This window comes from Mobula birostris, chromosome 26, assembly GCF_030028105.1.
Source record: "Mobula birostris isolate sMobBir1 chromosome 26, sMobBir1.hap1, whole genome shotgun sequence".
NCBI lineage: Eukaryota > Metazoa > Chordata > Chondrichthyes > Myliobatiformes > Myliobatidae > Mobula > Mobula birostris.
This window is the reverse complement of record NC_092395.1, coordinates 30,624,062-30,639,825: the sequence shown is the minus strand read 5'-3', so window position 1 is coordinate 30,639,825 and position 15,764 is coordinate 30,624,062. Positions and strand designations below refer to the sequence as shown.

The following is a 15,764-nucleotide window of genomic DNA, read 5'->3' as shown; positions in this document are numbered from 1 at the left end:
GTCTCAATGGTTGGAAGGATGATGAAGGGGATCAGGGTTGGGTCTGGTCTCAATTGTTAGAAGGATGATGATGAGGATCAGGGTTGGGTCTGGTCTCAATTGTTGAAAGGATGATGAAGAGGATCAGGGTTGGGTCTGGTCTCAATGGTTGGAAGGATGATGAAGAGGATCAGAGTTGGGTCTGATCTCAGTGGTTGGAAGGATGATGAAGAGGATCAGGGTTGGGTCTGATCTCTGGTTGGAAGGATGATGAAGAGGATCAGGGTTGGGTCTGGTCTCAATGGTTGGAAGGATGATGAAGAGGATCAGGGTTGGGTCTGATCTCAGTGGTTGGAAGGATGATGAAGAGGATCAGGGTTTGGTCTGATCTAAGTGGTTGGAAGGATGATGAAGAGGATTAGGGTTGGGTCTTATCTCAGAGGTTGGAAGGATGATGAAGAGGGTCAAGGTTGGGTCTGGTCTCAATGGTTGGAAGGATGATGAAGAGGATTAGGGTTGGGTCTTATCTCAGAGGTTGGAAGGATGATGAAGAGGGTCAAGGTTGGGTCTGGTCTCAATGGTTGGAAGGATGATGAAGGCTGAAACCGTACCAGATTGAAAAATTATCTGAAAGATCAGGTGAAAGGCTGTGAAAGTGGAGAGAGCACAAGGGCCATAGACGACTGCCGTAGACATGGTGGATCAGTTTCAGACTTTCGTGATTCCTTCACTGGATCCAAGGTGGATTGCCTTCCATTTCTCTGTCTGCACCATTTGCTGCAGGTTTTTTCCATCAACAAATCTGACTTTGTTCCTTTCTAACTTTCCAGTTGTCTACTTGATGTATCTTCATCTCAGTCTCACCCTCCTTACTTCATCTGAGTCCCCAATATATGATTTGAAAACCCTCAACAGATCCCTGTTGTATTCCACTTCCCTGACAACAGCATTTGGACCCTACATCTCCAGCCTCCCAAACGCCTTAAGATCACCCTACAACTTGGAATTATTGAAATATCTCCACACAATGCCACAGTTTGCTCCTTTGGAGAAAGTGTTAAAATCAGCGCTGTGTCTGATGGTCCAGGTGAAGGTAAATTTGCCTTGAGATTATTGGAAGAAAATTGTCTCTCAGTTTACCTCCCTTACTCAACTAATCACACTAAATTCCATTACCATTTGTGGGATGGAATTTGCTCTGCATGTCTCAAGATCTGTTAATTGCATGGCAGACCTGACACTACAATCTAATTAACTGTACTCTGGATATTTAAATTGTGACAATGCACAATGTAAATACAAATATAAATTATTCAACTGTTTTACAAATTCTGTGTGTGTTTGGTAGAAGAAAAATACTTGATAGAAAGATTTTCTGTGATGCTGTAAAATATTACGCACATGAAATGAGCAGAATAAGCAGAGTAAAGTAAGTGCCAGTTCTCAGAGAAAGTATAAAACAATTATAGCCAAAATATTTGGAATGTGTATCATTTAAGCATTTGGTAATTATCAAAGTGCAAACAGAATTAGGAATTCAGTTGAAATTAGGAAGATATATTGTGCATTTAAGGAATTTTTTGTATTTATAACGTGGATATTTAATCATGTGAATGTGGATTTGTTTGTATAAATGGGTGTTTACGTTTATTTCTGCATTTTATGTATGTGTGTTTATTTCAATGTCGCATGGTCTAGTGGGATGCCAAAGGAAACACTTGGGGGGTCACAATAGTGTAGCAGGATTGGAAGGAAACATTTGGGCAGCCATGGTAATGCGTAGCGGTTAGCGAAACATTTTACAGCTTCAGCTGCCAGATTGAGGTTCGATTCCCACCTGCTGTCTGGAAGGAGTTTGTACGTTCTCCCTGTGACCATGTGGGTTTCCTTCTACATTCCAAAGATGTATGGGTTAGAGTTAGTAAGTTGTGTCAAGTTATGTTGGCACCGGCAGCAATGCGGCATTTGCAGGCTGCCCCCAGCACATCCTTTCACAATGTTACTTGTTAACGCAAATGAAGCATTTTGCTCTGTTTTGATGTTTCAATGTACTTGTGACAAAGCTAATCTTTTTTTGAATTAGAACAAAAATTTAAGTTCAGGTAAATTTTGAAAAGTTACTTGCAGGAAGAAATAGAATTCAGAACTTTTACAACTACTCTGAATAGCTTTGATTCTATGCAAGTACCTCTGCTATGCTGGGTAAACTGACCTCTATAGCTGGAACACCACACATTTTGTCTCCTACTTAGACCGCTGAGCATCACTGATTACATGTAAATATCCACAAAGAAATTGTACTTGGTTACATTTTTTAAATCTGTCCTTGATTGTAAAGCTATTTGGATTCACTTGAGGATGTGAAAGAAGCTACACAAATGCAATTCAAAACCAAAATACTGCAGATTCAGGAAATCTGAAATAAAAAAGAAGGAATGTTAGAAATTATCAGTGGGACTAATGGCATCTGTGGAGGGAGAAACAAGTCAACATTTTAAACTGATGACTTCCCACCAGAACTAGTAAAAGTTAGAAGAGAAACAAGTTTCAAGCTGCAGGGAAAGCTGGGGAAGGTGTGTAGGGGTGAAGACCAGGAGAGTGAATAATGTTAATAATGGTGCTAGCCGATCAAGGGAAGTAATGCTGTGCCTGAAGGTGGTATGGATGGGCCGAGATAAGTGAAATCTAAATTCCAGAAGAGGAGAGACAAACACTGAATAGTGGAAATGTGAGAAATAAATCTGGAATGGCTGGTTATCTGAAATTGTCGAATATAGAGTTCAGACCTGAAGGCTATAACATGTCAAGTTGCAAGAAGAACTAATGTGATAGGCAACTTGAAACTCAGTCACTCTTACAAGCTGAATAGAAGTATTCTGGAAAATGGTCACCTGGTCTGTGTTTGGTGTAGAGGAGAACATGTTGTGTGTACTGAACAGTGGACCAGGGAGTCATGGAGGAAACTGACTGTTTGAGATACTGAGGGAGAAGGGAAGGAGAAACTCTGATGTTAACATCTCAGTGGGGGAGTTGAAAGTTACAGAGGATGATCCGTTGAATGTAGAGGCTGGTTGAGTAGAAGGTGAGGATATGGGAAATTTTTCATTGTCCTGGGTTGGAGGAAAAGCGGTGGTGACGAAAGTGAGGGAAATGGCCCTGTCAGTGATGATGAAGGTGCAACCTTGGTTGACTTCCACTCTTCCACTTCTACCACCTTCCATTACCTTCTGTCACAGCCTGAAGAACCTCATGACTCTCCAAGTTAGTGCATTGTCCCAGAAACAGGTGTGGACGGCAGCATCGCCAGAACAGATGGGGACAGACAAACTGAGAAATGGAATGGGAAGCTTTTAGGAGGGAGTGAAGTCAGCATAACCAATCTATCCCTGAGATGGAGGGAGAGGTCAAGAAAGGGAAAGGAAAAGATGTGCATGGATAACGTGAAAGTGGGAGAAGCAAACTACCCGGTATTGTACAGAGAGCAGAGAGCTGCACTGTTGCATTCATCATGTGCATCCAGTCCTGGAGTAAGAGAGGGAGGCTCAGTGTGATTGGAAGAAGAAAAGTTACACATTTCCATTCACTTATTTGGGACACTATGCAGCTTAATTGGGGCAGGAAACTGTTGCTGATCAGTTTCTAACTTGTGTCAGTTGCATGCATTTGTTAGACACTAAAACCATACTTAGAGTGAACGGTTTTTAAATCGTGTCAGTTGTGTGAGTTTTTGTTCGGTGCAGTTCAAAAAGCAGCGATTTTTTTTTTTGTTCACTGATAGTTGGCAAAAAATAAGCAGTAACAAAATTCAGAATTGTTTTGGTCACTGTGGTTTCAAGTATTCAGGCTTAGAGATGCCAGAAACAGCTGGGACTGAAAATGGAACAATTTCACTACTTCAACAAATTAGAAACTACAAAGAATTTGAAGGTATCTTCAATCATTTTGAATGTTACAATGAAAATGAAGATTTGGAGGATGCAATAATCGACAGCATTGTATGAAGGCAGTCCATTATCTGCACTATGTGTCTAGGTGATTTTGTTCATTTACAGTCAAAAGAACGCAATGCAGATTAATTCTTCTGTCACTAAGTATTTATTAGAAACTAATGCTCAGTGTTATAGTACTGTAGTAGTATTGATAATGTTCTTTGTATTTCATTTAAATTCATAATTTGTTATTACTCAGTTTGTCTTTTTTTTTATACCTTTTTAACTATTTCCATGAAACCGGCTAATTGGGGAAGCCATTTACCTGAGCCAAAAATGTACTGGTCCCAATTTGTCCCAATTAACCAGAGTCTACTGTATTTAACCATAGACTGGTGAAAATGACTGTTACAATAGATAGAACATGAAGTTAATGGCTCTGCTGGAAGAGAATGCCATGCACCATTGATCCGATACCCTTGGTCCTGTAACAGATTTATCCTCAAAGCATTGAAGGCTATGACCTAATGCAGGTAAATGGGATTAGTATAGATAGGAACAGTGGGCAGCATCAGCGTGTTGGGCTGAAGGGCGCACGATTGTCCTGTGCTGTACGATTCTTTGACTCAGCTCTCAAGAGGAGGCAGACTTCAGCTCCATCTCATCCAGAAAAACAAGCCGCAGACCAATTTGCCTTCCAATAAATGCGTGGTTACCATTTTTTTATACTTGAATGTCCCCAATGGCTTCATGGAAAGGCTACGTGTTGCTTTTACATTAAGCTCATTTCTACCCATCAACAGCCTTGGAGTTTTACTGTAGTCAGAATGTTATAAAGCTTTCTGAATAAATTGAGCTCAAAGCATACATTCCCAGGAAGAGATCTCAATGATACAGTGATCTGAAACCCTACCCTCTGCACCAGATCCTCAGCCACACATTCATCTGCCAAATCAGTGTAGTCTTACACTCACTGATAAGAGGTTCAGGCAGCAATCCAGCGATTACTATCCCCTGGAGGATAGTACACACACTCCCCTGGTGTGAGCAGGAATCCTGCAGGAGTTTAACTATCTCTAACTATACGGGTCGGACACCAACACACGGGGAAGTAGTTCACAGGGTTTGAGTTTAGCTTCATTCCCGTTGGAGTCGCCTGAGCACGCACTGTATCAGGGTGTTACAGGCAATGCTGGGGACGGGGAGTGACTGGTTAGGATGGGGCAGAATATTGACATTAAAGGAACAACTTGTGATTTGCCCAGATGGCAATGTATTTTATTCCGCAGATCAGTCTCCCGTTTCCAGCCTCAGTTAGATTCCAGTTAATGTTCCATATTTTTCCAGATTAGCCTGAGGCCAATTGAAGCTGTGATTGAGGACATGCAGAAGAAGACCTACGAGCTGGCAAAAGCAACAAGTGAAAACCCACCCAACCTGAAGCTGCTGCAGATGGTGCTGCAGGGATCCGTGGGCCCCACCGTCAATCAGGTGTGTACATTTGCATTTGTGGGTGGCACTGTAGCGTGGCGGTCAGGGTAACGCTACTGTGGTGCCAGTGACATGGGTTCAATTCCCACTGCTGCTTGTGAAGAGTTTGTATGTTCTCCCTGTGTATGTGTGGGCTTCCTCCAGGTTCTCTGGTTTCCTCCCATATTCCAAAGATGTACAAGTTAGCAGGTTAATTGGTCCCGTTGGGCAAAGGGCCTGTTACTGTGCTGTATCTCTAAATTAAACAAAGTAAAATGTAACGCAAATGTAAAAATGTAAAAGTCAAATGTAAGTGGGAGAATGGATCAGCTCATGATAAAATGGCGGAGCAGACTCGATGGGCCGAATGGCCGACTTCTCCTTTGTCTTATGGTCTTAAAAATGTCTCAGGAGACAGTCTGAGGGAGATGGACTCGTGAGAATTAAGAACAATGCAAGACAATGTTTTACTGTATCTCCTGGAATGGAAAGGCTACCAGAGGGAGGGACTGTCGTTTATCTGTAAATTGTTACTTGACCCTGGTGTGGTTTCCCAAATTGTTCTGCAGTGTTTGTGATTATTTTAAATAGCCAAAGGAGGTACATCTCAGCACTTCCTTCAGCCAAGGGGATCTTCACACCTTAGTTACCACCTGCAGATCAAAGTTGTGTAAAGGGCAGAGCTAGATGACAACACTCAGAACATTGTAATAACAGAACAGAACAGAAAGTTACCGAAGAAAATACCTGATCTCACACTCAAGGCAGCATTATGGCTGGTCCAAAGGACAATTCATACAGCTATACAATGTTAGTTCAAGTAATGACATACAGAGTTCATTGGATGGTCCAGGGTAAACCACAGGCTTGTCTGATATATGAACTGGAATATAAAACAATGTACTATTATAAAGGTCCCAAATATAACATATGGAAGAACAATGGAGCTCCAAAGTATAACACAAGGGAGCATGATACCCTGCTTATATCCCAGTCCATCTTTCATATTTCTCTCTTTTATACAGATGATTGGCATATAACATCACAGAGTAAGAGGGCAAGTTGGAGAATGATGGATGGACAAGATTACAACATGGTGTTGTGTGATGGGTGCTTCAGGACATAAAGCAGTGCAGGCATTCAGTTCCATGTTTTGTTTTTATTTCAGGGTCCATTGGAAGTTGCTCAAGTGTTTTTGTCTGAAATTCCTGATGATCCCAAGCTTTTCAGACACCACAACAAACTTCGCATCTGCTTCAAGGACTTTCTGAAACGGTAAATCGTCCCCAGTGGTTTGCTGTGGTTTAGCAGGTTTTGTTTTCTATGGAAGGTGGGAGTTGTACTTCATCAGATCCTGTTCAGAGCTGACAAACCTACCAACTTCTTCATGGTCTGTCTGGGAATAATGTTAGACTCCCAACCCTTGCTTTACAATAGAGACAGGGTGAATGGATATCTAAGAAAGGATGTGCTGCCATTGGAATGAGAATCAGGTTTAAAATCACTGGCATATGTTATGAAATTTGTTATTTTGTGACAGCAATACATGATAATAAAATCCATAAACTACAATATAAAAGTAGTACATTAAGAGAGGGATAAAATATTAAGGTAGTGTTCATGGATTCATCGTCCATTTGGAAATCTGGTGGTGAAGAAGAAGAAGCTGTTCCTGAAATATTGAGTGTGTGTCTTCACGTTCCTGTACCTCCTCCTTGATGAGTATGTGGAGTGACTGAGTATATGGAGTGTGTGTCTTCACGTTTCTGTACCTCCTCCTTGATGGTAGCAATGATAAGAGAGAGGCTCCAGAGGAGGTTTACAATGATGATCCCAGGAATTAAAGAGTTAACATAAGTGGAACATTTTATTGCTATGGGCTTGTACCTGCTGGAGTTTAGAAGAATGAGTGGGTTCTCATTAAAACCTACCAAATATTGAGAGGCCTGGATAAAATGGACGTGGAGAAGAGATTTCCATTAGTGGGAGGGGTCTAGGGCCAGAGGGCACGGCCTCAAAACAGAAGGAAATCCCTTTAGAATAGAGTTGAGGAGAAATTCCTTTAGCCAGTGGGTGGTGAATCTGTGGAATTCATTGCCACAGGTACGTGTGGAGGCCAAGTTACTGGGTATATTCAAAACGGAGGTTGATAGTTTGTTGATTAGTAAGGGCACAAAAGGTTACGGAGAGAAGGGAGGAGAATGGGGTCGAGAGGAATAATAAATCAGCCATGATGGAATGGTGGAGCAGACTCGATGGACTGAATGGCCTCATTCTGATTCTACACTTTATGATCCTTGGCCATATACAGCAGCTCTATTTCTCTCTCCACCAGTTCTGCCTCACCAATGTGCAGCATCATACTCTGATAGGTGAAAGCCAGCGTGCTAAACGCCCTCACCGCCGCACTTTCAGTGAACTGTGCTTTTGTACTCTTGCTCAGATTTTATTCTCAGTTTTACAGCCTGCTTCAGAGATGAGAAGTGAGACAGATAAGATCAAAATACGGGTGGACAAAAGAAAACCAGACATAAACTCAGAGAGGAATAGGTGAAATAGATTAAGGAAGCATTAAAGAACAGAAGTGTGCTACCCTTCTTGAACAATGGAACAACATTAGCCACCCTCCAGTCTTCTGGAACCTTTCCTGTAGCTAATGATGAAGCAAATCTCTCTCCAAGGGCCTTTGCGATTTCTTCCCTGACCTCTCATAAGAATCAGGGTGTTCTTGTTCAGGCCCGTGGGATTTGCCCACCTTAATGCACTTCAAGGCTGCAATACCTCCTTTCCCGTAATCTGCTTATGATCCAAGATCTCACTACTTATTACCCTCATTTCTTTGGCATCCATGATATTCTCCTTAGGAAATACTGACGAGAAGTAGACATTAAAAATCTCAGCCATCTCCTGCAGCTCCAAACATAGACAGCCCTGGCCTGGTGGTCTTTAAGAGAATCTAGTCTCTGCCTAGTCTCCCTTTTACTCTTAACATAACTGAAGAACTCCTTGGCATATCTTTAATCCTGCCTGCCAAATCCATCTGATTTCCTCTCAAGTCTGGTCTTAAATCTTCTATATTTGTCAAGAGATTCACTCAGAATCAGCTGCCTACATGTGATGTACGTATGCTTCTTTCCTTTTCATCAGCTAGAGTTTTCTGAACTTAGTATGTACTGTTATTACCTTTCACCTTTACCTTTCGAGCCTTTCACCCTAAGAATACATTGCTCCTGCACTCTCGATATGGCTCTTAAATACCTCCCTCTTGCTAGCTGTTCCTTTGCCTTTCGATAGAGTCACCCAGTCGACCTCAACTAGATCCTGCCTTATGCCCTCAAAGTTGACCCTGCTCCATTCTTTTTCCATAACTATTTTAAAATTAACAGAATTGTGGTTACTGTGCCCAAAACGCTCCCCAACTACCACTTCGGTTACTTGGTCAGCCTTGTTCCTTAAGAGGAGGTCCAGTATTATTCTGTCCCAAGTTTATTCCATCCCATCCAGGCCCTTTGCACTCTGGATGACCCAGCTGATACTGGGAAAACTAAAATCTCCCACTAACGTTACCCTACCATTCTCACAACTATCTGCAAACTCTCAGCAGATCTGCTCAAGTCCCGCTGATTATTGGGGTTGTCTATAAAGTAACTCCTCCAAGGTGACTATCCCCTTCTTATTTCTATGTTTTATCCAAGTGGCCTCTCATTAGATGATCCACCAAAAATCTTCTCTAAGCACAGTGGTTATGTCCTCCCAACTCCGAAAGGCCACGTCCCTCCACTCTTACCTCTTCCTCTGCATGTCTTCACCTATGCCAATATCTCTTCACATTGCTTTACGTCAAATGTTGATAGCTCTTAATGAGCATCTAGAAGTATTTTGTTACTTCAGTTAAGAGTCTTTGCTGTTGGTTAAGATCTCTTTGAGAGATGCAGCTCCTGCAGTGTAACAAATTGGGGCAAAAACTGTGTAGTCAAAACTTGAACCTAACCCTTCTAACTTGGAGTGTTACTACGCAGGCCAAGGCTGGCAAAGCCAACAGAAACCCAGTGGATGAGTGAGTGATGCCTCAGTGAGGAACTTATTAGAATTGGGTTAATTGGACTATCAGTTAATTGGGACAGCCGTTTATTTGGGACAACTCTTAAAGAATAAAAACTAATTGAGAAAATAGCCTGGATTCCCTTCATTTATTTGGGCAGCTGGATGTCAGGCAGAAAAGGGTGTTACGGCTGCTTAATGTTACAAAGAAGAGAGGCTGGTTATCCAGAACTGTTGAATTCATTGTTGAGCATCATGTTTGCAACCGGCCTGGGCGGAAGATGAGGTGCTGTTTCTCCAGCAACTGTGAGACCGAGAAGCTTTGAGTTTCACTCCTGCTTCAGATGGTATTCTCTCGCGTACCTCTGACATTCCCCTTTTCCAGTGTTTGCAGTGTCTTGTATTTTGCCTTCATCTACAGAATTCCTTCAGCCAGACCCTCTAACTAATTAGTTGTTCATCTAATTATTTCTAGGCACATGATGTGCATATCTCGTCTGTGAATGACCTGCAGTATAGTCACATTGTCCCTCTCCTGTCTATTACAGATGTGAAGATGCTCTCATTAAGAATAAGGGCCTGATCTCATCTGAACGAGTGGATTATCAGAGTGAACTTGAGAAGAACTACAAAGCCCTCAAACACAATCTGCAACCATTCATTAACCGAAGGATCCCTTACCTTTATGTCACACCTTGCCAGTAGGCATCTCAGGAGGTCTGAAACATATGGGGAAAATTTGGCATGAACTCGTGAAGTTGTAGAGTCACATAGTGCTCCAAGCACGGGTCAGGCCCTTGGGCCCACAGTGTCCATGCCAACGACTCTACGTACTTGCCTGTAAATGGTTTGCTGCCTTCCACCTCTTGGCAATTGGTTTGCTACGCACTTCATAAACGTGTGAGAGGCTGCTTTCACCACCTACTGAGGCAACATGCTCCAGATTTCATCCACTCTCTGTGAAAAAGTTTCCCTTCAGATCCCCTCTGAACCTCCTACCTTTTACCTCGTACCTTTGCCCCTGTTTTTCCAGACACTGTTAGAACAATATCACTAAGATGGGCAAACAAGGCACACAAAATGCTGGAGGAACTCAACAGGCCAGGCAGTGTCTGTGGAAAAAAAAGGACAGATTTTCTCTTGTTTGTCATTAAGATGTGAATAGTTATCTAATGTAAGAATACAAATGTATTTCTATTAATTTTGGAAAGCAGCTACAAGTCACTTTGGAATGATTTACCTTTTGCTTTCTTCTTATTCTTTGCCTCACCCTGGCCCTGACTGTACCCCTTGGATGAGAAGTAACATTTACTGAAAACTTTAATGTTGGACAATAATAGTCACAGTGACAGATGAACAACTGACCGCGGGTCAAGACAGGAGATCTTGGTGTTGGGAGTCAGTGTGAAGGTTTTTAGGACATTGAATCACAGTTTCAGTTTTTATTCCAATAATACACAAACTCTCAGGGACAGAGATAGAATTTTCTCTCCACTGAGAAAATAGAGCAGGACATACACCTTCCAGTATGGAAGGTCCAACTAGTTAGGATGCTGTCACACACAGAATGCTGGAGGAACTCAGCAGGCCGGGCAGTATCTATGGGAAAGAGTAAACAATCGACATTTTGAGCTGAGACCCGTCTAGTGTCTGCAGGTTTCTCACGTTTAGGATGCTCTGTCACTCTCCCTTCTCCATACATACAAAAGCAAAGGTGTGCACACACACAAACTCAAACACACACGTGTTGAACACACAAATAAATTAACAGCGCTCGAGGCCGTAGGAGAATGTTTCAGCTATTGGCCAAATAATTGTATCCTGGAACATTACGCTGTACCCTATGAGCTCAGTTGGTGAGATCTACCTGTTACTGATGCCGCAAAGGCACAAGTTTAATCTGAAGCCCTAAAGGCAAACATGTTCTTAGCCACTGATTCCTCCTTCACTCTACTGCGTTGATTATTACAGAAACTCCATTTACCCAGTGAGACCTCTTCTATCAATCCATCTAGCTGTTGAATGGAACTATTAATCCTTAAGAAACTGCCTCTGCCCATAAAGCACTGACCATGCAATAGAAAACGTCTGTGCAGGATAGTAATGTGTAGACAGTGCTTCGTATTCTGGGGAATATAGTGTTTGATCCAGAAAATAAGCTTGCTCGAAGTGCTGTTAGCATTACCTGAAGTAAGGATATTAACCCATATTCCATAAGCATTGAAGAAAGTGATGCAAAATGACAGAACTTAGTTTCTGAACATCAAAATGGAAGACAAATTTGATATGCAGTGTGAAGGCACAGGAGGAGTAACGTTAGTCTGAAGAGCATTCCAAAAGATATAGCAGCTGGAGCAAGATTTTATTTTATTGACATACCGTGAGCAGAAAGCCCTTCCCACCCTTTGAGCTGCGCCGCCGAACATTCCTCCAATTTAATCCTAGCCTAATCATGGGACAATTTACACTGACCTACCAATTGGTACGTCTTTGGACTGTGGAGGAAACCGGAGCACCCGGAGGAAACCCACGCAGTCACGGGGAGAATGTACAAGCTCCTTAAAGGGAGCTGTGGGAATTGAACCCTGGTCACTGGTACGGTAAAGCGCTGTGCTAACCACTATGCTATTGTACTGCCCCAACTGTAAAAAGATATCCAAACTGTAAAAAGGGAACTGTAAACCAAAGGGAGCGCAGTAGAATTTTACCTCAGAGGCAGTGAAGATGGGGGAAACTATAACCCAGAATAGGCTTCTCACATTTCCTCCAGACTCGAGGGGTAGCCATGGGCCCCAGCTATGCCTGCCTTTTCGTTGGCTATGTAGAACTGCCCATGTTCCAAGCCTTCCCCAATAATGCTTCACGCCCCTTCCTCCGCTGCATTGATGACTGCATTGGTTCTGCTTCATGCACCCATGCTGAGCTTGTCAATTTCATCAAATTTGCCTCTAACTTCCACCCTGCCCTTAAATACACATGGTCCATTTCTGACACCTCTCTCCCCTTTCTTAATAACTGGGTCTCCAACTTTGAGACCAGTTGCTGACTGACATCTTTTATAAATCTACAGATTGCCACAGCATTCTTGTCTATACCTCTTTCCACCCTGTCTCCTGTAGAAATGCCATTCCCTTCTCTCAGTTCCTTCATGCCACTGCATCAGTTTCCAGGATGAGGCTTTTCTTTCAGAGATGTCATTCTTCTTCAAAGAACGGGGTTTCCTTTCTTCCACCATGAATGCTGCCCTCACCTGCATCCCCTCGTTTCCCAGACATCCACGCTCACCCCATCTTCCCATCGCCTTAACTGCAAAAGAGTTCCTCTCGTCCTTACCTACCACCCCATTCAACACAATCATCCTCAACTTCCGTCATTTCCAAAGGATGTGTTAACCACTAAAGACACCTTTACCCTCACTTTCCACAGAGAACACTTTCTCTGTGATTCCTTCGTCCATTCATCCCTCCCCTCTAATCTGCTTCTCAGCACTTATCCCTGTAACTGGCCAAAATGCTGCACCCGCCCATTCTCCTCCTCCCTCACCTCCATTTAGGGCCCCAAACAGTCCTTCAAGGTGAGGCAACACTCACCTGTGAAACTGCTGGGGTTGTCTATTGTGTTTGATACTCCCGATGCAGCCTCCTCTACACTGGCGAGACGTCGCAAATTGAGGGACCATTTTTTTGAGCACCTCCACTCCATCAGCTAACGGCTGAACTTCCCAGTGGCCCAATATTTTAATTCCCAATCCCATGGCCTCCTCTGGTGCCAAGATGAGGCCACCCTCAGGGTGGAGGAGCAACACCTTCCTTGTATTCCAACCTGATGGCATGAATATCATTTTCTACTGTTAAAAATCCCCTCCCCCTCCCCTCCCATTTCCCACGCTGGCCTCCTACCTCTTCTCAGCTGCCTATCACCTCCCCCTGGTGCCCCTCTTCCTACCCTTTCTCCTATGGTCCACTCTCCCCTCCGATTATACTCCCTCCTCTCCAACCATCTATCTTTCCCACCCACCTGGCTTCACCTGTCACCTTCTCGCTATCCTTTCCAATCCTGCAGAAAGGTCTCGGCCCGAAACATTGACTGTTTTTTCATTCCATAGATGCTGACTGACCTGCTGAGTTCCTCCAGCACTTTGTGTATGTATCCCAGAATAGTGCTAGGGAATTGCAGCCCAGGAGTAGTGTATTCTGGACAGGGCATAGCACTGTGGAACTGTGCCCCAAGGAGAGAGTCAGAACCGGGGACCTGTAATCAGGAGATAATTGACATCACATTGTGCATCCCAGAATGAGATATTACTATCAGTCAGAGGAGGGAACACAAAAGGAAAAGGAATCGGTGCTGGAAGTTCATCAAAATTCCACTCTCGGGCGTACATAGTAGCTTAGAAATAGCATCAAATCAGAGGGGAACTGCAGCCTCTCAGGCCTATCTGGTTCTCAATATTAACTTTAAACCCAAGAGACTCTGCAGGTGCTGGAAATCCAGAGCAACGCACACACCAAGTGTTGGATGAATACAGCAAGTCAGGCAGCATCAAAGGTGGGGAATAAACAGTCATTATTTGGGACAAAGACTCTTCACCAGGACTGGAAAAGTAGGGGATGACACAAAAGAAGGTTGACGAGGGGAAGGAATACAAGCTGGCAGGTGAGGGAATGGCAAGTGGGTGGGGAGTGGGGATGAAGAAAGAAGCTGGGAGGTGATAGGTGGAAGAAGCAATCTGATAAGAGAGGACAGGACAGTAGATCATGGATGAAGGGGAACGCGAAGAGGCACCAGAGGGAGATGCTTAGGTGAAGAGAAGAGATGAGGGGAACCAGAATGGGGAATGGAAAAAGAAAGGAGGATGGGCGGGGGGAAGAGAAGAAACTAAAGTTAGAGAAATCAATGTTTGTGCCATCAGATCGGAAGCTACCTAGACAGGATGAGGTGCTGCTCCTTCAGCCTGAGTGTGGATCTCATTGCAGCAGTAGAGAAGGCCATGGACTGACACGCCAGAATGGGAATGGGGAGTCAAGTTGAAATGGAAAGCCATCTGGTTAAACTGCTTTCTGTGATGGATGGAGCAAAGGTGCACAATATTAACTCTCAGGTTTCCCAGTTTCCCAATCACTGCTGCTGTGTGTTGGATCACCTGAACGTTCAGAACAGATCTGGATATTGGTTTCTAATGTTATAAGCTGAAAGTCCTGCTATAATAGGTTATTGTTATTGGATAGCCTCTGTAATGGCTATGTATCACCAAAGATCTGGTAAAAGATGTGCCATTCTAATTAACATGATTATTTGTTTTTAAGAAGTGAACACGCAAGTATGAATCAAATCTACATTTCTAAATCACAGCAGTATAAACAATTCCTGCAGGAGTCGAGCCTGGCTGGTCATGTACCAATTTGATGGGTCCACCTACTGATTCAGCAAAGCGCTCCAGGAGATGGTTGTATTTACAGTATTGGTGTTACTCTGCCCCCTTGTGGAGAAGGTGGGAAGCATTAGAAATGCAAATCCCACTCCAGAGGATGATTGGATTGGAATGGTACAGGATCCAGTTACTCTTATGCCCAAACTCTATTTATCGGTATAATCCAGTCTCTGAATGATTTTTGTCCCAAATGAATGCCTATTCCCTTGCCTGCCATGCATTGCCTGAAAGGGAAGTGGGAAAGGATTCAACAGCAATTACAAAAGAGACTTGAAAGTAAACTTGAAAATGAGGAGAAAAGCAGGATTGCAGGCACAGTTTTTCAAATGACCATCCAAGCTTCATAGATTGCAATTGAAACATTAGCAAAGATTAAGGGGGGGGGGGAACAGAATTTTACATTAAAAAGGATTAATCATGTATTTTTTTTTAAATCAAATCTGCATACAAACGAGAGAATCTGCAGGTGCTGGAAATTAAAAGCAACACGCACACATACACACGGAATGCTGAAGGAATTCAGCAGGTTAGGCAGCAGCATGATGTTGCCAGGTGTACATTTAGGCAGGTTGTTATTCTAGCCTTGTCCCTCCGCATGGATCCTGCCACAGAAAGCCAACCCTATTAGTGAAAATGTGCTTTGAACCATTCGATGCAATTTCTCCATCAGCCACTAGGGGGCAGAACCAAACAAGGTCACCTTTCTATGTGGATGGTACTTGGGCCTTGATATTGTGTTTTTAATTGAACTTTCATGTTAATGCTTTTAATTTCAGTTTTCAGGAACTAAGTCATTCTTATGAATCTTGCAACTTGCAACATTCACCCTGCACTTCTGTAGCTGGGTTTGTTTAGAGACCACCCACTTACATTTTGTAACACTCACTTTTGTTAATGTCCAAAACTGTATCATG

At 43.1% G+C, this 15,764-nt stretch overlaps 1 protein-coding gene across 3 annotated transcripts in view; it reads left to right on the top strand.

Moving 5' to 3' along the window:
• The window catches only part of LOC140188166 (dedicator of cytokinesis protein 7-like), a 255,411-nt gene extending 240,647 nt beyond the window's left edge, over positions 1 to 14,764 (top strand). For 2 of the 3 annotated variants that reach the window (XM_072244167.1, XM_072244166.1), the window contains exons 44-46: positions 5,256 to 5,399; positions 6,547 to 6,653; positions 9,968 to 14,764. In XM_072244167.1, the coding sequence (XP_072100268.1) occupies positions 5,256 to 5,399; positions 6,547 to 6,653; positions 9,968 to 10,124 (408 nt within the window). In that variant the 3' untranslated portion in view covers positions 10,125 to 14,764. Of the gene's footprint in view, positions 1 to 809; positions 1,612 to 5,255; positions 5,400 to 6,546; positions 6,654 to 9,967 lie in introns of those variants that run through there. The other variant, XM_072244168.1, reaches the window with a different exon arrangement.
• The last annotated feature ends 1,000 nt before the right edge of the window (positions 14,765 to 15,764 follow it).